Below are 26,942 nucleotides of genomic sequence, written 5' to 3'. Positions count from 1 at the left end.
TCTCTGAAGTATGTAGACTAGTATTGGTAATATGTAGATGTTGGGTAAAAAGAATCTTGGCTTTATCAGACCCGAGTTTGTCTGGCTCAGCCACTTAACAACCATGTGACCTTAGGCTAATTAATTTCTTGGAATATCAGTTTCCTTCTTTATAAAATGGACTAATTTGGCCAACATTTATTGGGTTTCTTTGGGGTATACCCATGCTCCCTGCCTTCTAGAAGGTTGCGGACTAGAGTGACTTCTCAGTCAGAACATTCCGTAATAAGTGCTATAATCAGCAGACAGGATCTTGAAACTAGGACAAGGCTTCAAGCTTCCTTTGTAATTAATTATTTTATTTTATTTTTTTTGCTTTTTAGCGCCGTACCTGCAGCATATGGAGGTTGCCAGGCTGGGGGTCCAATTGGAGCTGCAGCTGCTGGCCTTCACCATAGCAGCATGGGATCCAAGATGCGTCTGCAGCCTATACCACAGCTCACAGCAACACCAGATCCTTAGCCCTCTGAGTGAGGCCAGGGATTGAATCCACGTCCTCATAGATACTAGTTCATTACCGTTGAGCCACAAGGGGAACTCTCAAGTTTCCTTTTTTGTTAATGCCTCAAATTTCCTGTGAAGTGATTCCTGGCAAATAGAAAAAGGCACATTTATTTTGTAGTGGAAAAATAGGCTATGCTTTCTTTATTCATTTCATGTTCCACTACCTCCCATATAAAGATTTTGGGTTAAGAGTTAGTTATAGATCTGTTTTTTAAGAATACAGCATCTTATATATTTTCTTGAAAGGGAAGTCTCTGACTGGACTATCTATGTTTCCATGTCTGGAAAAGGAAAGAATATGCTGCCAAACCTGACTCACTTATTGCTGACAGCAAATAAGGGACAGTTAATTGAAATACAGACCGACTTCATTAGCCTAGTGATAGGAAAAGAATGAAAATGAGGCAACACCTCAGGGAATTAAATTTAAAATGTTGTGAAACTTCTTTCTATTAGATAATTCTACCTTTCCTTACATGGATTGAGGAAACAGTATTAATAATTAGAAAGGATTTTGTCAGTTAAAATTCATTTGTGATTACATCATTTAGGCAGCACTTGTATGTAGCAGGCAGCTTTACCCCTTAAGTTCGAGTGAAAAAGAAAATGCTTTTGGTAATTAAGCATGATCTCCTATTAGTAGGTATTGCTTTTGGCTTTTTTTTTTTGGTCTTTTTAGGGCCGCACTTATGGCATATGAAGGTTCCCAGGCTAGGGGTACAATCAGAGCTGTAGCCGTCGGCCTATGCCAGAGCCACAGCATTGCAGGATCCAAGCCGTGTCTGCAACCTAAACCACAGTTCACGGAAACGCCAAATCCTTAAGCCACTGAGCGGATCCTTAAGCCACTGAGCGAGTCCAGGGATCGAACCCACGTCCTCATGGATGCTAGTCGGGTTCCTTAACTGCTCATCTACAATGGGAACTCCAGTAGGTATTGCTTTTAAAAAAAGGAATATTAATTTCTCACACTTTTGTGCAATACAATTCAAAGTAACATGGCTGTAATTAATTTAGACGATTCAATGCATGATCATACTTGGTCCTTTAATGAGCCTGTCAAAATATTTGGTACTTGTTACTTGCACACACATACATAGAGGAGGGTCTGGAAGAATATAAACCTTTGTCATGGATTTTTCTGGGGGAGAAAGATGGTGCTGAGGCAGCAGAAGAGAGACATCAGAGAATAGAGAAAAGGCTACTGTGTTCTAAACCAGTGCATTCGTGAAGACAGTGTATAAAACGCAGTCTTTGTCCTCAAAAATATATGGACCAGGTAGTTACACACTTGAAAAACAAGAGCTCTGCATTGAGTGCTAACTTCTAGGCCCAGTGTGGAAGTTGAGAGAAGTGGGAGACCAGTGTGTGCCCTGCTAGTGGGAGAAGGCCTCGTGGAAGAGGGTGGGGAAGGGATCTCTCCAGTTTGGGCAGTATCTGAATCCGGGGTATTTCTTACCTTGTAGTCGCACAGCATACAGTGCTCCGGGGAGGATACAGAGATGAGTAAGACACGATTTCTCATGTTGTTGGTTAGATGGCAGACAGCATTGAAAGCTAGGATGGCATACACGAATATGGTGGAATGTGTTTGTAAAGGGAGGTGAAAATAATGTGCTGCAAGTTGAGAAAAAATCACCCTGCAGGAGGTTCTTGTGGGAGGCTTCCTAGAATTGTTGGTGTTGGATTCTGGTGCTGGTAGTGTGCCATGGCAGAGAGGATGGTTAAGGGGGACTTTTTTTTTTTTTTTTTTTTTTTTTAAAGGCCAAACCTGTGGCATATAGAAGTTCGTGGCATATGGAAGTTCCTAGGTTAGGGGTTGAATTGGAGCTGCAGCTGCCGGCCTACACCACAGCCACAGCTATGCCAGATCTGAGCCACGTCTGCAACCTACACCACAGCTCACGGCAATGCCGGATTCTTAACCCACTGAGCAAGGCCACGAATTGAACCCCTATCCTCATGGATACTAGTTGGGTTCTTAACCCTCTGAGATACAATAGGAACTCCTTACAGTGGACATTTTAAAGGAGGAAATATGAGTTTGAAATGGTATCAGGAAACCCAGCGGGCTACAAATACAGCTTCTGAGAGAACAGAGGAGAGGTTTATTCTTGTGGAAGATCTAGCAGTGGATTTGCTAATTATTACTGAAGTCGGAATCGTAGATTTGGTGTTATTATTGAGCATTGGCTGGATAAGCTTATTGAAGAATAAATTTAATCTCACAAATGTAAGACAAAATTCTAAAAATAAATTTGAATTAATATAATTTTTCCCCCCCAAAGCTGACGTTGGTGTTTTCTTCTTCTAGAGCTTGCCATGGTGGACTCTGAGATGTGTGAATATTCACCAGCAATTGCTGGAGGAACGCTCACCTCAGCTTTTTGCTCTCGCAGAAGAGTGTGTCGCGCAAGGTATGTCACACAGTTTGTTTGCTGTGACCATGTAGTCCCTTCTGTTTTCTTGGGTGAGATACTGCTTTTTAGTTTATCCTTTGACAGCTGATGGTAACTTTTTGTTTGAGGTTGTGTCTTTTTTTCTCCATTCTTTCTAGATGTGGAATATCACACATTATTAGGATATCAGATTGTAGGATTTCTTTTTTGTCTTCCAACTTTAAAAAAGCCAATTACTATTTTTATATTACCTACTTAAAAAGAGTGATTTGGTCTCTGTAGGTCACTGTGATTTTATCACAAATTGCTTAAAGGTATTTAAATATTTTCTCTGTCTTTAATATAAGAAACCTCATTAGAAACGAGTATAAACTTTTATTAAAAAAAAATCCTTAGGAGTTCCTGTTGTGGCGCAGTGGTTAACGAATCCGACTAGGAACCATGAGGTTGAGGGTTCGATCCCTGCCCTTGCTCAGTGGGTCAAGGTTCCGGCGTTGCCGTGAGCTGTGGTGTAGGTCGCAGACGCGGCTCGGATCCTGCGTTGCTATGGCTCTGGCGTAGGCCGGCGGCTACAGCTCCGAATTCGACCCCTAGCCTAGGAACCTCCATATGCCACAGGAGCAGCCCAAGAAATGGCAAAAAGACAAAAAAAAAAAAAAAAAAAAAAAAAAATCCTTAAATAATTTTTTTTTGTTCTTTTTTGGGCTGCACCTGTGGCATGTGGAAGTCCCCTGGCTAGGGGTCGAAGCAGAGCTATAGCTGCCGGCCCACACCACAGCCACACGGGATCTGAGCTGCATCTGCGACCTACACCACAGCTCACAGCAATGCTGGATCCTTTAAGCTGCTGAGCAAGGCCAGGTATGGAACCTGCATCCTCATGGTTACTAGTTGGGCTCATTACCACTGAGACACAATGGGAACTTCCCTTAACTAATTTAAGCTGGAGTAAATTTTGCCAAATTACACACAGAAAAGGAAATTGGAGTTCCCGTCGTGGCGCAGTGGTTAACGAATCCCACTAGGAACCATGAGGTTGCGGGTTCGGTCCCTGCCCTTGTTCAGTGAGGTAACGATCCGGCGCTGCCGTGAGCTGTGGTGTAGGTTGCAGACGCGGCTCGGATCCCGCGTTGCTGTGGCTCTGGCGTAGGCCGGTGGCTACAGCTCTGATTCAACCCCTAGCCTGGGAACCTCCATATGCCGCGGGAGCGGCCCAAGAAATAGCAACAACAACAACAACAACAACAACAAAAAAAAGACAAAAAAAAAAAAAAAGACCTAGTATTTCATTAAAAAATAATAAAAAAAAAAAAAAAAGAAAAGGAAATTATTTATCCTGCATCCTGTTGAGTACATGAAGAAAGGATTCAGGGCTTTTTTTTTTAATGTTTGGTAAAAAATAACATTTTACTGGGGATGACAATGAGTAGAGATGCATTTTTGCTTTTTGTTTTATTATTTTTTGTTGAAATATATAATGTACATGTAGAAATATGTCTAGACTATAAATGGAAAATTTACCAAATAATCATAAACCACACACCCAAGTCAATGCCTTTGTTGCAGATGCCTCTTATGGTTTTTAGGGAAGCATTTCTTTTTTCTTTTTTTTTTTTTTTTTGTCTTTTTGCCTTTTCTAGGGTCACTCCCGTGGCATATGGAGGTTCCCAGGCTAGGGGTCAAATTGGAGCTGTAGCCACCGGCCTACGCCGGAACCGCAGCAATGAGGGATTCAAGCCTGTCTGCAACCTACACCACAGCCCATGGCAACACCAGATTCTTAATCCACTGAGCAAGGCCAGGGATCGAACCTGCATCCTCATGGATACTAGTCAGATTCATTAACCACTGCGCCACGACGGGAACTCATATTTTAAAAATTTTTTACATTAAAAAAATTTTTTTTTAAATGGTTTTTATTTTTTCCATATAGCTGGTTTACAGTGTTCTTGGACTTAATTTATATTTGTTTAAGACTTTAAGTAATATAAGACTGTGGAATAAGCAAGGGTATATTAGATCAGACTTGGACATACAAAAAAGTCTGAGCTTCAACTTTGCATATATAAAAGAATATTTTTCTTCTTTAAACCCGACATAGGGTAGCAGATTGTTTTATTAAATGTAAGGAATTTTCTTTTCTGTATAATTATATTTCATTACATGTACAATGATACAAAAAGGAACAGAACTAAAAAACAGTATTTCTTTATCCTTCAAGTCTCTGGTTTAATGCTTTTGGATTACACAAGATTTTTACAAACAAATTTAGGCTATGAACCATCTGTATTTTCATTAAGACTAAGCAACTCTCTAGGTTGTGAACTCCTTGAGGGCTGACTTTTTTCTTGTTTCTACTTAGTATAGTGCCTAGAAAGTAATAAATATTTGATGCATATTTGTTGAATAGTGATAGCTAACACTTATTTAGCCTTTTCTACACTCACTTTTTGGGGAAGAAGTTGTAGAACTCTTATTTGTCCTTCATCTTGATAGCATTTTTTATCTGAGTTAACTTCTGTGCAAAAGTTTTTCAGAAAGTGAAATATTATAGAAGTTATGAGAAAATTGATCCTATGCAGATACCATGTGGGACCTTGAATCTTCTCATAATAGCATTGCCTAGGTGTGGAGTTCTCTTCCAAGTGAAATATGAAGTGGGACTTGGAGAAAATTAAGACCTGATGCCCAGTTTAGCAGACATCATTATCCTCTTTCTCTTTTTAGTAACATGAAAAATGTGTAGACTAAATTTTCCCCCATTCATGCCATCTCATATTTTTAAAATGAAGTGAGATACGTTCCATACACAGACTTAGCATAAGAGAGAGAGAAGAGTGGGGATAAGCTTCTAGTTGGTGAAATTCGGTAAAGTTTTGAAAACCAGGGATGAGTTGAACATTATTGATATTAATGGGGGAAAAAAGTTGATTTTTCCAGAGCATAGTGAAAACATTTGAAAGAAGATGACATCAGGATTCAGCCTACTATTTAATTTTGTAAAAAGATAATTATTTCATGTAGTATATTACAACTTCCTATGCTTCATTACAGTTTTATGGAAGATGGGTAAATGAATAAAAAGCAAAGTGTCTCTGAGAGTTTCTCCTTGTTTCTTTTTTTGGAAGGGAAATGAAGTTTGATGCAGTTGCTTTTTCCTTTTATCCCTTATTATATAAAGACCACACTTCTTCCTTTTTTCCCTTACTATATAAACCTATATTTATGGCTACCTCTTTACCACATCTCAGTTGGTAATGATGACCCGTAATTATTAAGAAGAGAAAAAAAAAAAAAGCCCCTTTTTGATGGACATTTTTAAAAAGTAGGCGCTGTTAGATGTGTTTTAGAGAGAATTCTACCCCACGAGGAAAAACTTAGTTCCTAAACAGAAAGGGTTAACTAAGATATCTGGAAAATCTGACTCTCACTGACTCATCCCCCCAGTGGTCTCAATTCTTTTCTGCAGAATATTTTAGCATAGCATTTGCTTTGCCTTGCAACTAAGCATTTTTTATGTTGCTGTTCTAGGCTAACCAACGACATTTTTCATTTTATCTAGTCATAAATTGGTCCATTTTGGCTATGTCTAAATAAGTCTGCAATAGTCTTAAACTGAAACATTTCATAAACAATTTTATTTAAAAAAATGTTCTGGGAATTGACCCAGATGTTGACCCGGCAGTCAGTTATAACTCAAATACTGTTCACTGTCCAGAGAAGAATATTATATTTGAAATGTTGCCCTTGAAGGATCATCAAAACGCTGGCAAGTTTTTTTTTTTTTTTTTTTTTTTTCAGTCTATGAAACATTAGCAGCCATGATCTTTACATTTTTGTCCAGGAATGTTACATCAGTACAATGTCGTGGAATAGAGCCCATCAGAATGTCAGCATGACTTTACTAGACTGATCACATGTATGAAAGGAGTGAGTTAGATTCTTGAAAAGTCTGTTCCTCACCATACTCCAAGGCACTCTTTTGAATGTCATACTAGTGAAACTGTGGTTCTCTAAGAACTATTTCAGGGCACACAGTCATTTACTGTGGGATCTGATACTGCAAACGTGTTCCATATAGTACATGAGATGCACTGTTGAAGTTTGGGTGTTTGAAGATGAGTTAATGAAGAAGTCACTGTCCAAGAGAAAACAGGTTAAAGTGCTTTGTTGCAGATTCCACTGTAACATCTATAGGCAACTCTTAGTTTCTTGGTGGCTGATGTACGCGTTGATTTTTTAAAATAAATTTGATACTTTGGAATGAATGGCATTAAATATACTAAATATAATTATCTAATTTTTTTTTTTTTCTTTTTAGGGCCACACCTGTGGCGTATGGACATTCCCAGGCTAGGGGTCAAATCAGAGCTGCAGTTGCCGGCCTCCATCACAGCCACAGCAGCATGGGATCTGAGCTGCATCTGTGACCTACACCACAGCTCATGGCAACGCCTGATCTTTAACCCACTGAGCAAGGCCAGGGATCGAGCAGCATCCTCATGGATCCTAACTGAGTTCATTAACTGCTGAACCACAAAGGGAACTCCTAATTATCTAATTAGAATTATCCATATGAATCCCTGGGGATTTCATTTTTAACATAGCATTTTTATTTTTTTATTTTTTTTCCTTTTAGGGCCGCACCTGTGGCATATGGAAATTCCCAGGCTAGGGGCTGAATCGGAGCTACAGCTGCCAGCCACAGCAGTGTGAGATCTGAGCTGTGTCTGTGACCTACATCACAGCTTATGGCAATGCCGGATCCTTAACTTCCAGAGTGAGGCCAGGTATTGAACCTGCACCCTCATGGATACCAGTAGGATTCGTTTCCTCTGTACCACAGTGGGAATTCCAGCAGAGCACATTTTAAATAATCTCATGAGAAGAGATTTTGGTTTTAGCATATTTTTTATTTTTTTGCTTTTTAGGGCCACATCCGTGGCACATGGCGCTTTCCCAGGCTAGGGGTCTAATTGGAGCTACCGCTGCTGGCCAACACCATAGCCACAGCAACACAGGATCCTTAACCCACTGAGCAAGGCCAGGGATTGAAGCTGCCACCTTATGGTTCCTAGTTGGATTTGTTTCTGCTGCACCATGATGGTCACTCTGGTTTTAGCATGTGTTTTAAATGTACTGGTTGATATTTTGACCCAGAAGTTCATGACTGTTCATTTCCATGGAGAACCTACTGATTTACTAAAATGATAAATATATGTGTGTTGGGTCAGCATGTCTCTCTTTTTTAAACTTGAGTTTTCCAGAGCTCAAAACTTTGTGTTCTTAGTTGACTCATTGTTTTCCATCATTCTGCATATTTAGCCAATTTTTAAATCTTAGCAGTTCTTCCCTAAGGGTTCCATATCCATCCTTCTGTTTTCGTCCTCCAACTCTTATCCTAGTCCGTGTCTGAAATACTTAGTTTGAAAGGCCCTTTAGAGATTATCTTGTCCAGCTAACTCATTCATTTTACAAAGTATTGAGACTCAGAGAAATTGTCCAAGAACTAGAGCCATGAACTGGAGTTTCTGACTCCAAATCCTGTTTAGTCTTCTTTCCATTACATTTCTAAAACTGGTCCAGGAGGGCAGAATTCTGATATCTAATAATAATAATGCAGTTTATATTTCAATAGTGCTTACTCTATACCTAGCACTGTTCTACGTATTTAAGTATGTTAACTAGTTTATTCCTCACAACATATAGAACTGAAGACTTGACATAGGATGGTGTAGTAGTGAATTTGTGTACTTTTTAATTTTTATTTATATTTTTTGTTTACTTTTTTGAAGTGTTACTAACCTACAGTAAGACATTTAAAGTGTACAATTGATGACATTTTACGTATGTATACACTTGTGCAATGATCACAATCAAGATAATTAATAGAACCTAGGGTTTTAAGATCTGATTTTAGTTTGTTTTGTCACTGATACTCTGTGAGACTTCAGGGAATCTGTCTGACCTCGAACCCAAGGTTTCCTTCTGTGTAAAAATGATCTTTGAATCCTTCCAGGTGCAAAATAATGTGATTCTTTGTAGGCCAGCTTCTTAACCCTCCTAATGCTAGAATCTCTTGGAAGATTGTGTCCAAAAAAGTCGTCTCCTCTTTCCTTGGGCTTTCTGAGATTACTCTGAGAGAGAGCCCATTCCATTGCTGGGCTCTGTACTGCTACAGAGTGCTTCCTTTTAGTCATTAAAAAACCATGCTAGACGTTCTCTTGTGGCACAGTGGTTAAGGATCTAGCATTGTCACTGCAGTGGCTTGGGTTGCTGCTGTGGTGTGATGCACGTTTGATCCCTGGCCCCAGAACTTCCACATGCCATGAGCATGGCCCAAACAGCAATAACAACAACAAAAAAACCCAACCCTGCTATTCTGTCACTTGCAACTGCTAGCTAGAGCTCTGCTGTCCAGTGTGGTAGCCACTAGCCACATGTGATTAATTAAATAAATGAAATAAGGAATTCATTTACTCAGTTTCACCAGCCCCATTTCAAGTGTTCAGAAGCCGCTTGTGGTGAATGGCTAGCATTTTCTACAGTGCAGCTGTAGAACATTTATATCATCACAGAATGTTTTATTGGACATCACTGCTGTGCATCAGAGAATTTCAGGGTAGATCTATCCTTTCTTCTGTGTGGCCAGCCTTGCTGTTCCTTAATACTGTTATCACCTTTCATATCTGAATGGTTGCACCTGACTTGTAGGCTCTCTTTTGGCCTCTGTTTCTTCATTCTGTGCAGGAGTACTGGATTTTTTTTAAAATACCAATTTCATCGTGTTATTTTTTATTTTTATTTTATTTATTTATTTATTTATTTATTTATTTATTTTTTTGGTCTTTTTGCTATTTCTTGGGCCGCTCCCGCGGCATATGGAGTTTCCCAGGCTAGGGGTCTAATCGGAGCTGTAGCTGCCAGCCTACGCCAGAGCCACAGCAACGCAGGATCCGAGCCGTGTCTGCAACCTACACCACAGCTCACGGCAACGCCGGATCGTTAACCCACTGAGCAAGGGCAGGGATCGAACCCGCAACCTCATGGTTCCTAGTCGGATTCGTTAACCACTGCGCCACGACGGGAGCTCCGTGTTATTTTTTAAAGTAGGAAAATCTTTTTTTCCAAATTTATTTTATTAAAAAAAATTTTCTTTAGTGCTGCACCCATGGCATATGGAAGTTCCCCGGCTAAGGGTCGAATTGGAGCTGCAGCTGCCGGCCTACAGCACAGCCACAGTAACACAGGATTCTTGCCACATCTGTGACCGACACCACTGCTCACTGCAATGCTGGATCTTCATCTCACTGAGCGGGGCCAGGGATCAAATCCGAAACCTCATGAATACTAGTTGGTTCGTTAGTTCTAAGCCACGGTGGGAACTCCCCCAGTTGTATTTTCGATATTCTATTTCCTGCCCCATTTGATATTTAATTAAAAAAAAATTTTTTTGAATGCTTGTTGTGTTCAAGTCACTGTGGCAAGTGCTAGGGATATCAATAAACTCAATAGTATAGGGGCTAAAATACTAGGAGAGAAAAAGAGCGTAAAGAGGAGGGAATGACAGCCATTAAAAAAAATAAAAAAGAGGAGTTCCCGTCGTGGCCCAGTGGTTAACAAATCCGACTAGAAACCATGAGGTTACGGGTTCGATCCCTGCCCTTGCTCCCTCAGTGGGTTAAGGATCTGGTGTTGCCATGAGCTGTGGTGTAGGTCACAGACACGGCTCGGATTCTGCATTGCTGTGGCTGTGGCGTAGGCTGGCAGCTAAAGCTCCGATTAGACCCCTAGCCTGGGAACCTCCATATGCTGTGGGAAGTGGCCCTAGAAAAGACAAAAAAAAAAATAAAATAAAATAAAAAAGAAACCTTGCCATTTGTGACAATGTGACTGGACCTTGAGAGTATCATGCTAGGTCAGATAAATCAGAGAAAGTAAAAAATTGTGTAATCTCACTTATATGTGGAATCTGAAAAACAAAACACACAAACACAACTCATAGATACAGAAAATAAATAGGTGGTTGCCAGAAGGGAAGTAGGTAGAAGGGGCAAAATAGCTGAAAGGGATTAAGAGGTACAAACCTCCAGTTGTAAAAATAGATAAGCCATGGAGACGATCTACAGCAGAAGGAAATGTGATCAATAATATTGCAGTAACTTTGTATGAGGACAGATGATTATTTGACTTCTCAGGGTTATCCTTTCATCATGTATGCAAATATCAAAACACTTTGTAGTAGACCTGAAACAAATATAATATTGTACATCAGATAATGTATTTCAATTTAAAAAAGAGGAAGGAACAAAAGAAAGGATGTGATTAGTCTAAATTTGAGAGACCAGAGAAGGCTTCATTATAGTCAATACTACCTGATTTCAAATCAAATTAACTATGTATTGAATAATGATTATGTCTTTTCTTTGAGTGTTTCTTCCCCCATATTCTTTTTAGGGGAGAGCAAGGCTTAAACTTTGCTGCAGGACCTAGCACAATTCTAAGCATATATAATACTTCAGTAGATATTAATTAAAATGATAGCATGGAAGAGGAAAATAGTTGGAAAGGGGAGAGAGTCAGGAGAAGGATGGAAAAATCAGAGGGGGCAGTAGTAGGAAGTGTGTTTAGGAAATATGGACATCAAGGAGAAGAGGATTTTTTTTTTTTCTTTTTTTTTTTTTTAAGAGGAAATGAATTGGAGTTGGCTGGCGCTTTCCTGTGGCTTATGCCTCCCTGGTCTTCATGGCTTATGATGGATACCCTCCATCTGACTATCGAGCATCTTAATGTAGTTTCTTTTTATTTTTTTATTTATTTTATTTTTTTTTGTCTTTTGTCTTTTTGTTGTTGTTGTTGCTATTTCTTGGGCCGCTCCCGCGGCATATGGAGGTTCCCAGGCTAGGGGTTGAATCGGAGCTGTAGCCACCGGCCTACGCCAGAGCCACAGCAACGCGGGATCCGAGCCGCGTCTGCAACCTACACCACAGCTCACGGCAACGCCGGATCATTAACCCACTGAGCAAGGGCAGGGACCGAACCCGCAACCTCATGGTTCCTAGTCGGATTCGTTAACCACTGCGCCACGCCGGGAACTCCTGTAGTTTCTTTTTAGTTGGCATTTTACTCAGGTGACCCAGGCTACCTTTGGCTCTGAAAGTGCAATCTTGTTTATTAATTTTAAGTACTTACATAGTGATTTTTATAATCCAGTCATTTCTTTTTTTTCCCTTTAGAATTCTTTTGTAAAGAAGAACTCCTCCTTATCAGCCAGGACTATGTGATAACCCTTAAACTTAGTTTATATAGGAAAGATAATATGTAGCAAGATGGATATTTTTTCTTTTTTTTTAAATTATTTTTATTTTTTCTATTATAATTGGTTTATTTTCCATTATAATTAGTTTATGCGAGATATAGTCATTAATTATTTTTCTTTCATTGCTAGTATTTTGGACCTAAAACATTTTTTTGGAAACATAAACCTCTAAAAATATAAACCTCTAGAAAGTTGCAAGTATAGTACAAAGAACTTTTTTCCTTCTGAAACCATTTAAGAATAAGTTGTTGAATTGATGCCCCATCGCTCCTGCATGTTTTAGGGTTTTTTTCCTACAAAAGCACTTTTCTATACAACCATAGTACAAACATTACTATTAGGAAATTAACATTGGTAAATACTAATATTTTGGGGGAAGACAGCCATGAGCCAAGCATTCCTTGGCCTCCAGAACCTCATGGCAGCAAAGAAAAAAACTCTCTCCTGGAGCATCCACAAGAGAATGTAATGCCGCCAAAACTCTAGCCTGGTGAGACCTGTGCCCGTCTTCTGACCTACAGATCTGTAAGATGATAGATAATAAATTCATGCTGTGTTAAAAAAAATAACTAATATTTAATTACTGCCATTCAAGATTTGCCTTTGGTCCTCTAAATGTCCTTTTAGCAAAATGATCCAGTCCAGAATCAAGTGTTACATTGACTTGTCATAGCCCTTTAATTTCTTTCAATCTAGGTCTATCACAGAAATCATGCCCTGTTATTCTCATGGCATCCTACCAGATGGTGTATAATTTCAGTTTGTCCTATTGCTAGTGATACTGAGTTTAGTCACTTGGTTAAGTCTTCTTCACTACAGAGTTAGCCATTTTCTCTTTATGTGTGTGTATATTTTTTTTGTTTGTTTGTTTGTTTGCTTGTTTGTTTTGACTGCGCCCATGGCATGTGGAAGTTTCCAGGCTAGGGACTGAACCTGAGCCACAGCAATGACCTAAGCTACCGCAGTGACAACGCCAGATCCTTAACCCACTGAGCCACTAGGGAACTCCTCTTTATGTATATTTTTAATTTTTTTTTTTTTTGCTTTTTTAGGGCTGCACCTATAGCACATGGAGGTTCCCAGGCGAGGGGTCCAGTTGGAGCTACAGCTTCCAGCCTACACCACAGCTACAGCAACTTGGGATCCGAGCTGCGTCTGTGGCCTATACCACAGCTCATGGCAGCACCGGATCCTTAACCCACTGATGGAGGCCAGAATCGAACATGCAACCTCATAGTTCCTAGTCAGATTCATTTCTGCTGCTCCACAACTGGAACTCCTGTATATTTTTAATTTTTAAAACAGCTTTATTGAGATATAACTGGCATGAAATATACTGGATACTAAAATGTACAATTTGTCAAGTTCAAACATATGCTTACACCCATGAAAGCATCACCACAATTGAGATAATGATCATGTACTTAGCCCCCAAAACTGTCCTTGCGCTTCTTTGGAACCCCATCCTCTCGTCCTTACCGATCTTTCCTTCAGCGTCTTCAGGCCACTACTGGGCTGCTTTCTGTCACTGTGTATTAGTTTGCATTTCCTAGAATTATTTAAAAATGAATTCATACAGTCTGTACTCTTTTATTTCTTTTCGTGTGGCTTCTTTCACTCAACGTAATTATTTTGATTCATCTGTATTGTCACATATAACATTCATTTTATTTCTTTTCTTTTTTTTTTTTTTTTTTTTTTTTTTTTTTTGCTTTTTAGGGCCACACTTGTGGCATATGGAAATTCCCAGGCTAGGGGTCTAATCGGAGCTACAGCTTCCGGCCTACACCACAGCCACATGGAATCAGAGCTGCGTCTTTGACCTACACCACAACTCACGGCAGTGCTGGATCTTTAACCCACCGAGCAAAGCCAGTGATGGAACCCTCATCCTCATGGATCCTAGTCAGGTTCCTTAACTGCTGATCCACTAAGAGAGCTCCCTAGTACATTCATTTTATTTATTTTTTTATTTTTTTTATGTGTTAATTTAATTGTGGTAATCATTTCACAATGCATACGTATATCAAAGTGTTATATTGTACACCCTAAAGGTTTACTATCTTATAGTACATTCATTTTAATTGCTGTGTAGTGTTCCATTACATGGAGATACCACAGTTTGTTTATCCGTTCATCTTTTGATGAATGTTCAGATTGCTTTCAGTTTTTGGCTATTACTGTTTGTATTATTTAGTGTGTTTTGGTGGTGTACTTGGAGACCATGGAAGCTTCCTATTCCTCACTAAACTTTGAATATATGTATTTATTAGTTTGGGCTCACAGATTCCTAATTCATTCAGTGGATTATAACTTGTTACAGTCATTGTTTTCATGCTCAGATTATCCCAGATTTGGCCGGTGGGAACTTGTTCAAATTGGACATACCTTTGAACACTTTATTTTCTGACATACAGAGATGCTTTAGCCTCATTTTGTATTTCCTTGCTCCAGCCCTGGAATCAGTAATTTCTCCAAGGAGCTCTGATTCCTTTAAAAGCTTTTCAACAGACATAGCTAGTTAGTATATATGTGTGTATATATAATTACCCGTGTGTATTTGTATCTGTTTCTATTTTTGTCTGTGTTAAAAACCATGAATTTATATCACAGCCAATTCTAATTCAGTATCACAGGGTTTATTTTAGTCTTCTCTCCTCCAAATTTGTAACTCCCTTTAAGAAAACCAGGCTCCCATCAACCTCAGTGTAAGTACTTGTGCAGTCTTCTGTGCTATCAATCTCCAGCCATGTAGGCTGTCTCTTTGACTACCTCCTGCTGTGCTGGCTGCTCCCCTTGGCCTTGACCTCACGGGATACACAGCTTAATCTTTGACCTGCTCTGTTGAATGTTGGTTAAGTTCCTGGCCTTGTTGAGCACACCAGTTGAGACCCCAGCTCCGGCAAACAAATTGCTCTAGTCTCTGACTGATCCCCGCCCCAGCACACTCTGTGGGTGAGCCCTGGAACTTGCAAGCATGTTGGCTGAGGCTTTGTTTAAGTCACCCGTCTGGGTTTTGGAAATGCATAACTCATATCTCAAACTTAGGCAGGCACCCAGCTGAGGCTCTTTGTGAGACTTCATTCCTGGCAAATGTACTAGTTGATCACCATTCAGACCAGGCCCAGCAAACATGCCTGTCAAGTCCCTGACCCTGATCAAGAAGCCCCAATTAAAATTTAACCTTGAAAAGTGTGTTTATATTGATATTTCTGTCTTTTTCTTAAACTAAAAAATCTTGTTCCTAACAATGTGAACATAATTACTTGCTTTACGTATTAAATGTTTCAGTGAGGAAAGAGTAGTCTTTTCAACAAATAGTGCTGGGACAGCTGGGCGGCCACATGCAAAAGAATGAAATTGGACCCTTACCTTATGCCATATCCAAAAGTTAAAATGGAATAGAGACCTTGATGTAAGAGCTAGAACTATAAAACTCTTAGGAGAAAGTATAGGGCTAAATCTTTGTGACCTCATATTTGGCAGTGGATTCTTAGCCTACACCAAAAGCCTGAGCAACAAAAGAAATAGATAAGTTGGATTTCATCAAAATTAAAAAAAAAAAACCTTTTATATTTCAAAGGCTACTGTCAAGAAAGTGAAAAGACAAACCATAGAAAGGGAGAAAATATTTGCAAATTATATACCCGATAAGGAAGGGACTTGTGTCTAGAATATATAAAGAGCTCTGACAACCCAGAGTTGACTTAATTAAGTCACAGCCCAAGTGATTTAATTAAAAAATGGGCAAATGAGAGTTCACATTGTGGCTCAGCAGAAACAAACCCGACTAGTATCCATGAGGATTCGGGTTCGATCTCTGGTCTGGCTCAGTGGCATTTGGGTTAAGGATTCAGGTTAAGGATCCAGCATTGCCATGAGCCATGATGTAGGTGGCAGACGTGGCTTGGATCCAGCATTACTGTGACTGTGGTGTAGGCCAGCAGCTGCAGCTCCTATCTGACGTCTAGCCTGGGAATCTCCATTGGCCACAGGTGCAACCCTAAAAAGCAAATAAATAAATAGGCAAACGATTTGAATGGATATTTACCTAAAGACGTTCAAATGACCACGAAGAACATGAAAAAAAAAAAATGTTCACTATCATTAGTCCTGGGCAGTGTGAATCAAAACTGCCATGAGATATCAGTTCATACTCACAAGAATGGCTGTAGTAAAAAAGCCAGATAGTCACAGGTCTTTTGGAGGTCTGGAACAATTGGAACACTGATGGTGGGAGTACAAAAGGGTATAGCCACTTGGGAAGACAGTTTGGCAGTTCTTAAACAGTTAAGCACAGAGTCACCATTGTGATTCAACTCAACTTCTAAATATATACCTAAGCAATGAAAACATAGGTCCCCACAAAACCTTGTATATGAATGTTTATAGCAGCACCATTTGTAATAGCTCAAAGACGGGAGAGTCCATAAGATGATAAATGGGTAAACAGAATGTCATGTATCCACACAGTGGATTCCATTGTAGTGCTATTTACCATAAACAGAAATGAAGTCCTGATATCTATGACATCACAAGTGAACCTTGAAACAGACTGAGTTATAGAAGCCAGTTACAAACGACGATGTAGTATGTGATTTCATTTATATAAATTGCCAAGAACAGGCAAATTTAGAGTCATAAAGTAGATTAGCGGTGTTTAGGGCTATGGGAGGGATGGAGGTAGGAGCGCGATAGTTCGGGATTCATTTTTGAGGTTGTAACACTTTTAAAGTTGACTCTGGTGATGGTCGCACATTTCTTAGAATATACTAAAAGCCACTGAATTGTGTGCGAATTACCTCAAGAGAGCTGGTAAAAAATTCAACCTTGCGTGTTACAGCATAGTGACTATAGTTAATATTTCTGTATTGTATATTTGATTTTTTGTTCATTTTAGCTGCACCTAATGGCACCTGGAAGTTCCCTGGCCAAGGATCAGACCCTGCCACAGTAGTGGCCCAAGCTGCTGCGATGGCAGTGCCGGATCCTTAACCTGCGGCACATTAGGAGAACTCCAATGCACCGTTTTTTCAAGTGTGAAACTGCAGTGTTAGGTTGTGGCCCTTGGTTCTTTCCTGTCTTGCTCTGAGCTGTGTTTTCTCACTTTTCTTTCCACCTAGGGGAGATGTAGTGAGGTAAAACTCAGAAGTTATGTTTTGGTATACTATAACTTATTTCAGGTAATTTATAGTTGTTTCTGTTTTAGCAAACATATCTTGGTGATAAATTCTGCTTTTGACTTGGAAATATTATTTCCCTCACTTTGAATTGTTGGCTAAGAGCTTCCAGGTTTATAGTTATTTTCTCTTGATACCATGAAGATACCATGCTTTCTTTTGGTTTCCACTGTTGTTGTTGTGGATCCAGTTGTTCTTTGTGTGCCTTTTTCCTTCTGCTGTTCTTAAGATCTTCTCTTTGTATTTGGCGTTCTTTAGTTTGACTGTGACTGGACAGAGTGTGGGTTTATCTTGTTAGGGATTTAGTGGGCTTTCTGACTTTGAGATTGTGTCTTTCCATATCTCTGGAAAATTCATAGCCATTCTCTCTTCGAATACTGTCTCTTCTTTATTGTCTTTTCTCTCCTTCTGGGTCTTCAGACATGTTAGAACTTCTCATTTACATCCCAACACTCTCTAATTCTTTCATTTTCTACCTCTTTGTTTCCCTGTATTGCCTTCTGCATAATTTTATTTAGGTCTGTCTTTTAGTTCTTTAGTCTGTCCATTCAATTTTTACTTTTAATTAAAAAGGTTTTTTTGGCCGTGCCTGAAGCATGGGGAAGTTTCTGGGCTAGGGATTGAACCCGCAGCACAGCAGCAACCCGAGCTGCTGCAGTGACAGTGCTAGATCCCCATCCTGCTGCACCACAAGAGAACTCCAAAAAACTTTTTTCGTAAACTATATTTGGTATCCTTTCCAATTTTCCTGGTTGAAAATTTCCTTGTTCGTTTTTTCTAGCATTTTTTTTTTTCTCTTTTGCATTTTAGAGCCACACCTGAGGCATATGGAAATTCCCAGGCTAGGGGTTGAATTGAAGTTACAGCTGCCTGGCCTACGCCACAGCCACAACAATGTGGGATCTGAGCCTCGTCTGTGACCTATACCACAGCTTATGGCAACGCTGGATCCTCGACCCACTGAGCAAGGCCAGGGATCGAACGAACCTGCATCCTCATGGATACCAGTCAGATTCATTTCCATTGCGGCATGATGGGAATTCCCACCAGCTTTTCTTGAGTTTGGTTTGCATAGAGGAAATTTATTGAAGGATTTTCATAGAGAGAAGTTCGTATGCCTACCTGCCTTCTGAAGTCAGCTATGTACATCTTGATGTAGTCTGTTTATTTGAGTTAAGAATCTCTTTAAAGGACTGGCAGTATATAGGAAAACACCATCTTGCTTTTTTAGACTCACTTTAATTTCAGTTCATGGTAAGACAAAGGATGTCTGTTTTTTTTTTTTTTTTTATTTTCTTTTTAGGGCCCTGGTCTGTGGCATGTGGAGGTTCCCAGGCTAGGGGTCAAGTTGCAGCTACAGCTGCCAGCCTATACCACAGCCACAGCAATGCTAAATCCGAGCTGCATCTGCGACCTACACCACAACTCCTGGCAACACTGGATCCTTAACCCACTGAGTAAGGCCAGGGATTGAACCTGCAACCTCATGGTTCCTAGTGGGATTCATTTCCTCTGTGCCACGACGGGCATTCCAGATGTCTGCTTCTTAACTTTAGGTTTCTGTTAGATTATGAGGTGATAAAGTACATTAGGTTTTATATCCTTTTTTTTTTTTTTTTTTTTTGTCTTTTTAGGGCTGCACCTGAGGTATATGGAAGTTCCCAGGCTAGGGGTACAATTAGAGCTGTAGCACTGGCCTACACCACAGCTCATGGTATCGTGGGATCCTTAATCCACTGAGCAAGGCCAGGGATTGAACCCTTGTCCTCATGGATGCTAGTTGGGTTCGCTAACCTCTGAGCCATGACAGGAACTCCTAGATTAGGTTTTATTAACATCATCTGTACAGCTTTGTCCTTGCTCTGCCATGTCCCTCCTCCCCTCTTCCCATCAAGTTTGGATTCAAATTCTGGCTTTACCACCTAACAACTGAGGTAGCCGGCAGGCTGTCCAAGCTCAGTTTTCTAATGAATTAAATGGAGTTAATGTCAACCCTGACGACATCGTGGTGAGAATTTAACACAACATGTGAGATACCTGGTGCTGAGCAGAGTAGATACCTCTTAACATCACTTCCTTTCCGCTTGAACGACAGAAAACTGTTTCTCAGTCTTGAGGCCTTGTAAGTGCATTTTCTGTTCATTCATTTAGCTTCCAATCTTGTGAACTGCTTTGTGAAATGCTGATCTTGTTATGGGAACATTTGTGAAGAATAGTTTGGCAGGGATGTTGGAGAGGGTTGGATGAGGGGACTTGTCAGCCCCCTTTGAAGTATGCCAGCTAGCCCCTTTATAATTAATTTTGATGATCAGCTTACTTCAGATACCATGCATGTCACTAGGCTATTATCCTCCCATCTTTTCATCTCAGGTGTTAGGAGAAATAGAATATTACTGCTAAGCCAATACTCATTCTCTATTTGAAACTTATATTGTCTTTGGTATATATATGGATATAAATCTGTTTCTCCTTTTAAGGGCGAAATGCTTTTTCTTTATGTGGAAAAATGTCTGTAACGGATCTCCTCTTCATTAAATTTTCATATTGTTTAACTCTTTGCAGATTCATTTGGTACGTTGTATCATCACCTTTTGTTGCTGTATTTTCATATAGCGTGATTAAGACCATCTCTAAAATAAGAGGGAGCAGTATTATGAATCATATCTCCTAGGATTATGTGGAATAAAGGAGATAATGTATAAATGTCCTTAGCTACAAACTTGGAACATAGACGGGCTTAGAGAATGTTTGCTATCAACTATTACTTTATGTGTTCTTCACCTTCCAGCTTGAATTTTTTTAGGAGCAGAAACTATGTAATAGCTATACTTCACATATTGTGGACTCACTATTTTATTAATATATTTTTATTCTCATCATACTTTTTAATGTTTCATCTTTTGTCTTGCAGTGATGAAACAGGAGAACCTGTTTGTAGATGATTCAGGGCGATATTTGGCCATTCAGTTCCATCTGGAATGTGCATATACATTTTTATATTATTATGAATATAAAAAAGCAAAAGATGAGTTCAATATTGCTAAAGACATTAGCAGATTACAAATTGATTTGACAGGTAAGATTTTTTACCTTTTGTGGATAATTGATTTATTCTCATGATAAAACAAATACCTGTATTGGCAGTTCAGCTGTATTGTATGGCTGTATTTGTTTTCTGTGTCCTCTTTGCTTTACAAATATAGATTTTAAAGATTTTATTTTAAAAGTCCATAGTTTTAGAATAGAATTGAGATTATATATTTTCTTTATTCCTGCAGATGCCCACTTATTTTCTAATCTAGTTAGACACAAGTGAGTAATATATGGCAGCCAGTCAGTACACGAATGAATTTAACCCATTTGGTTGTGGATGTGGGCTTCCCAAGGTCCCTCCTGATGCCCAACTTTAGTTTGGCCTCTCTACATCCCCCCCCACACCTTTTTTTTTCTGGCTGCATCTGTGGCATATGGAAGTTCTTGGGTCAGGGATCAAACCCATGCCACAGCAGCGACCTGAGCCACTGCAGTGACAATACTGGATCCTTAACCTGCTGCACTACAAGAGAACTCTGCCCTTTCTTGCAAATACCACACCCGTGGTTTCCATCCTGCCTTTCTTATATTCCTTAAGAACAGAATTTTTTTTTTTTTTTTTTTTTTTGGTCTTTTTAGGGCCGCACCCGTGGCACATGGAAGTTCCCAGGCTAGGGGTCTAATCAGAGCTGTGGCCGCCAGCCTACACCACAGCCATAGCAATTCGTGATCCAAGCCACGTCTGCAACCTACACCACAGCTCACGGCAACGCTGGATCCTTAACCCACTGAGCGAGGCCCGGGATCAAACCTGTAACCTCATGGTTCCTAGTTGGATTCATTAACCTCTGCGCCATGACGGGAACTCCAAGAACAGAAATTTTTAACTGTTTTGTTTAGATGTTTCTCATTGCCTTAGAACACTGTCTGGAATGCAGTAGGCGCTCAATAAACATTGGTTGGAAAAACAAATCAGTTAAAGAGTTTTCCGTAAAATCTCTGTATTTCTTCTGAATACCAAATAAGAAACTTTGTTTTCCTTCTTTTTTTTTTATTACTCAGTGAATTTTATTACATTTATAGTTGTACAGTGATCATCAATCACAACCAAATTTTATATCATTTCCATCCCAAACCTTCAGTGCCTCCCCCTGGAAACATTGCTTTCTTTTAATGTATTGTTCTGTCCCTAGTCTCACAATACAGTTGGCATTCAATATTGAAGCATTACTGAAAGTTAGACATCATCAATTGTTTACACCATTTATACCTGGGCTTTGTGAATGCTGAAACAAGCATTCACAGAATGTTGAAATGATTGAACCTATTTGTCCTTCCCAGGCTAGGTCTAGATTACTCTAAGGCCCATTCTTAGTCGCCAAACTCTGAGTTAGTCCTGTCAATGAAATCTTTCAGATATATTATAAGGTAAATATGACTTTGTTTCCTAGTCTGGGATCTTAGCCACCTTTTATTACCTTGTTTGTATGGGGAAAATTATTAAATATCCAACTTATAACTTTTGGAATAATGGCCATGTTTGAGAGTCTTGTATTTGAGAATATAGTTATATGTAAAATAAGTTTCAGAGATTATGTTTTTAAGGGTTTTGGTCCTAAGAGACTCTTTTTGGATTATTGAAAAAACTAATAGCGTAGGACTCTGTATAGTCAGTGTTAACTGTTGGTGTCTTTACTAGCTAGTTCTTCATATTTTTCCCAAGTTAAGACTTGAAGAACTTAAAAATACAAATGTGCTCACAAATATAAAATGAGAATCATGTTATTATTTTTTTCCATTCACCTGAAGACTTAACTATAAAAAAGTAAGTTGTGTTAGACCATCTCAATCGCTATTTTTAGTATATATACCATGTTTAAAAGGTTGTTGTGTAGCACAGAGCCAGACTCATCACAGGATAAAATCCAGACTTTTTGTAGTCAAGGTTCTTTGTAATCTGACTCTCGCCAGAGAAGAGATGTCGGAGCTTTTGTTTTTTCTAAAGCTGTTCTGCAGCAAGTTATTTCAGAAACAAAATGAAAAAAAAGTTCAGTTTTACATGGAGCTAGATAGTGTAATAGACTGTGGGATTTAGAACCCGAAGAGCCTGGCTTTAAGCTCTGGCTCTGATAATGAAAACCCTTTGATACTGAGCAAGTGACTACACTTCAGAACCTTTGTTTTTTCCTTTGTTATATGGTGAGGATAATATTTCTTCTCTCTACAACACTTGATGGGTTACTCTTTTTTAAGGAGGAAGGTAGTTTAATGCAAAAGTAAGTATGTGGAATCTAGTGGCAGAAGTCGTTGGTTTGAGTTCTGGCCCTGTAGCTTATGGCTTGATAAATTTATAAAAAGTCATTTTAAACTCATCACTGGAAACTCAGCTTTCTCTTATTTGAAGTGCAGAAAATATCTTATAAGCTCTAAAGCACTCTGAAAATACAGCTCTTTATGATAGTACAGTAGGTCTGATTGTTGAGTTCATAGACATAATTTAATATATATTTTTTCAGGTGCTTTGGGAAAAAGGACACGGTTCCAGGAAAATTATGTGGCACAACTTATTCTACATGTAAGAAGGGAAGGACCTGTCTGTTCAAATTGTGAATTCAGTCCAGCACCCACTCCTCAGGAATATTTAACCAAGGTGAGTAGGGTCATAAATTTTTTAAATTAGCATCCAAGTCCAGCAGTTTTCCATTGGTGAGTTTTGTAGAAACACTGGGTTGGGTGCAAGGAGGCTTCTTTTGACTCTTCATGAGCTTTTATGAGGTGGCTGAATGGTAAAAAACCCGAAAAACCCAAAACAGAACCCATGTTTAAGCCATTTTTGCCTTAAATAGAGATAAGATGTTGTTTTTCTTCTAGCCATCAGTAAATACGAATGAATAATGCAGTTAGTTATATATTACCGTCCTTGAAAAAATCCAAAAGGCAGACTGAGTAGAGACTTCTTTTTCAAGCAGCTACCTTGTTTTTTCTTCCTGTTGATATTTTCAAATATTGAGAGACTTGAAATTTCTTGGACTTCTTCTAAATATGTAAACAGATGCTCAGAATTCCTTTTTACTTTTTTTCTAATCTGTCTTTAGTTACTCTGTCATTATTGGACGGTTGACCTGGCTACATTCTCTTGCAGCTTAAATTTATAGCTCTTAGTCAGTTTACCTACTTAATAGGCCTTTCCATCTACGTCCATGGAGGCCATTAGCATTTATATTTTCTTACCCCAGAGTCCTCATACCGGTCATTTCTGCTGTCCTTTGGCTGATACTATTGTCCTTAACACCGAGGTTTTGCTACTCTTCATTCCAGAACCTTCAAACAAATTTACGAGGTGCATTGAACACTAGAATTCTATTCTGTACTGAAAATAGTGTCAAGGGTAGGGGCTGGCGAGATGGGAAGGAAGACTGACAGCAGTAAGGGGTCCTGAGGAAGGCCTTTGATGAGAGCATGTACCTCCTGGGCTTGCTTCAGGTTTTCGTTGTTTGCTTTTCTGATAACTTTGGGGTGGTGGTGGGGGTTAGCTGTTGATTCTAAAAGGGGAAGGAAGGAAGGGAGGGAAAGGTGGAGAAACTCAGGGGTAAGTCTGCACAGGGGGCAGCCTGGACCTCCTGAAGTAGGAGAAGCTGAATGCGTGTGTACTGCTTTGTTGATGCTGGTCCAGGGACTGTGTTGATACCTGCTGCCATCCTCCATTTACAGACTCTCCTCCTTCAGCCTCCTGTTATAACCTAAGTCACTTCCTCAGTCTTAGATTAACTATCACAAGTCTGGTTTTCAAGACATCGCATAGCATCAGTGAAAAGGGATTTAGTTCTGCAATATAAGCATTTAATTCAGTAAGGCATTATTGATTGTTTATGTGGAGTTCTTCTATTGAAAATTGTCTTCTTTGATTATAAATAGGATATGATTATTATGAGAAATGTATAAAATTATGTATAATTTAATACAGAATATTTAATCCTTCATATTTGAGATATCTTCAGATAATTTTATGATTCTCATTAATTACTTCAAGGTAGAAAATACAAATTACGTTATGTAGGTATGGATTTTATCGGGACAGCTGTATCCTCATGGGTGAAAGGTAGACTTGCTTGTTTGATTAGTTGTGTATCATATTTCCTATGTCAAAGATACTATGAGATTATAAAAGTCACCATCTGTTTAATAACCACTATTCAGGGAAAAAGGAGCAGTTTTATACCAATTGTAGTGAAAACAAAACATATCTTAATTAGCAGTGTTGCAATTTGAAAAATATATATTAGGATTGAGGAAATACAGTGACTTTATTGCCAGGAAGAAACATAGTGTTTCCCTTTGGGCCTTCCTAGATTTTTTTTTTTTTTTTTGGATACATCCACAGCATGCAGTGGTTCCCAGGCCAGGGATCAGATCCGTGCCATAGCAGTAAACTACAGCAGCCACAGCAGTGATAATGCCAGATCCTTAACTTGCTGTGCCACCAGGGAATTCCCTAGATTTTTAATTTGTTATTAATGGGGAATTACATAGCCTAAAGCTATTGGACTTTAGGGTTTAATAAGCCAACAGTTATGAGCAAGCCCAATGTGCAAACCAGAGGCACAGCCTCTGTTCTATATTGTTCAATCATGGTCGGGGGGTTGCACAGTGTGAGGAGAAAGAATAGGTTAAAATTGTATATTCACAGAAAACACGGACACATACACGATCAACATCACTAATTAGAAATAGACTTTAGGAGTTCCCGTCGTGGCGCAGTGGTTAACAAATCCGACTAGGAACCATGAGGTTGCGGGTTCAGTCCCTGCCCTTGCTCAGTGGGTTAACGATCCGGCGTTGCCGTGAGCTGTGGTGTAGGTTGCAGACGTGGCTCGGATCCCGCGTTGCTGTGGCTCTGGCGTAGGCCGGTGGCTGCAGCTCCAATTCGACCCCTAGCCTGGTAACCTCCATATGCCACGGGAGCGGCCCAAGAAATAGCAAAAAAAAAAAAAAAAAGAAAGAAATAGACTTTAAATGCTGAATGTAGTGTATCTCACAAATTGGATAAATTATGTGCCAATTTTTTCTTTTTTTTTTTTTACATTAAGCAGTTTATTAAGATGCTTAAAATGAATACAGAGGAAATAAAGATCACAAAATTATACATCCTGTAATAGCGTATCACATGTATCACATATTATATGAGGTAAATAAATACACCAGGATGGTGTTTAACTAAAGATAAAACTAAATAAATATCCCAAACATGGCACTCATTTGTTTGCCACTTCAACCCAACACCCTTTCAGACAGATACAAAATTAGTAGTTGCAAAGTCACTTCTTGCATGGGTCTTTAATTTATAAGATTTCAGAAAACAGATCTGAAATATCAGTTTTCATTTTTGTCAGGTGTAATGTCAAGGATATTCAGAATGAGAAAAATTCAGTCATATAAGACAATTCAGATGTGTGTCTTATGGGACTGGCCTCTGTTGCAAGATTGCACAAGGTTATGTGCAAAGACTAAGTCTGTCCAGAACCCCACACTCATGCAGTGTTGGGCTTTAGCCCGATAATCTAGATATAGCATTTATTACACAGCAGGGGCAACACTAAAAGAAGAAACAAATCTATTATGGGTACACAATAACTATTATAAGCTGGACTAGGAGGTCTGAAACACTGTAGCTAACTTCTTGCTTCAGTAGAATGTTGTGAGTTTGGAGTGGGACTAAATTAGTAGAACAGTGTTTTAATTGTGCAGTTTGTAGAACAGTTAGGTAAGTAGGTACTGCAAGCTGACCCATTTTAATTTCAAAAAGAGCTAAATAGGAACATAGCGAATCTTGAAAGAAGATCAAAACTGTTTCGATCACAGATTTGTATCTGACAAGTAAATAATACCCTGTAGCTAAAGCTGATGTGTCTCAGGTCTTCTGTGGGGAAGGGAAGCAGTCGCTGGTGGAGGTGGGAATTTGGGTTCCTGTCACATCTTTATTGTCTAGCAGGGTGAGAACCTGGGAACGCTATATTCTTAGCTTCCTTGTTTGTCTTTCCTCACATCACACTTTTTTAAGGGATCAGATTAGATTTGTAAAGGCACTCTGCAAACATTGGGTATTAATAAGCAGGTTGATGCAGCCCTATCAGGATGTGAAAAGGTGAGAGTTTTAGATACTCCAGAGCTGCACTGTCCAGTGTGGTAGCCACATATGAACATTTATCACTTGAAAGTTGGTTGGTCCAAGCTGAGATTTCATAAACTGTGCATGAAAAAAGAAAGTATAGCATCTAATTAATAATTTTCTATTGATACATATTACAAGGATAATATTTTTGATGCATTAGGTTAAATCACTTTATTTTACTTTTTTTTTTTCGGTCTTTTTTTTTTTTTTTTGCTATTTCTTTGGGCCGCTCCTGCGGCATATGGAGGTTCCCAGGCTAGGGGTCGAATCGGAGCTGTAGCCACCGGCCTACGCCAGAG

General features: G+C 39.3%; 1 protein-coding gene across 7 annotated transcripts in view; it reads left to right on the top strand.

Annotated features, from left to right (window-relative positions):
- TTC27 (tetratricopeptide repeat domain 27) overlaps positions 1-26,942 on the top strand; it is a 177,001-nt gene that overhangs the window by 12,429 nt on the left and 137,630 nt on the right. For all 7 annotated transcript variants that reach the window (XR_014842314.1, XR_014842315.1, XR_014842316.1 and 4 more), the window contains exons 5-7: positions 2,858-2,960; positions 20,353-20,517; positions 22,991-23,124. Coding sequence is in view for 1 of the 7 variants with exons in the window: in XM_021087655.2 (XP_020943314.2) it covers positions 2,858-2,960; positions 20,353-20,517; positions 22,991-23,124 (402 nt within the window). In the remaining 6 variants the exon portion in view is untranslated. The remainder of the gene's footprint in view (positions 1-2,857; positions 2,961-20,352; positions 20,518-22,990; positions 23,125-26,942) is intronic.

This window comes from Sus scrofa, chromosome 3 (assembly GCF_054392235.1).
Source record: "Sus scrofa isolate SSC_HxYL_T2T_F1_AM1 chromosome 3, Sscrofa_HxYL_maternal_Yorkshire_Landrace_v2.0, whole genome shotgun sequence".
NCBI lineage: Eukaryota > Metazoa > Chordata > Mammalia > Artiodactyla > Suidae > Sus > Sus scrofa.
The sequence above is the reverse complement of the archived record's forward strand: the minus strand, read 5'-3'. Positions and strand labels throughout refer to the sequence as shown.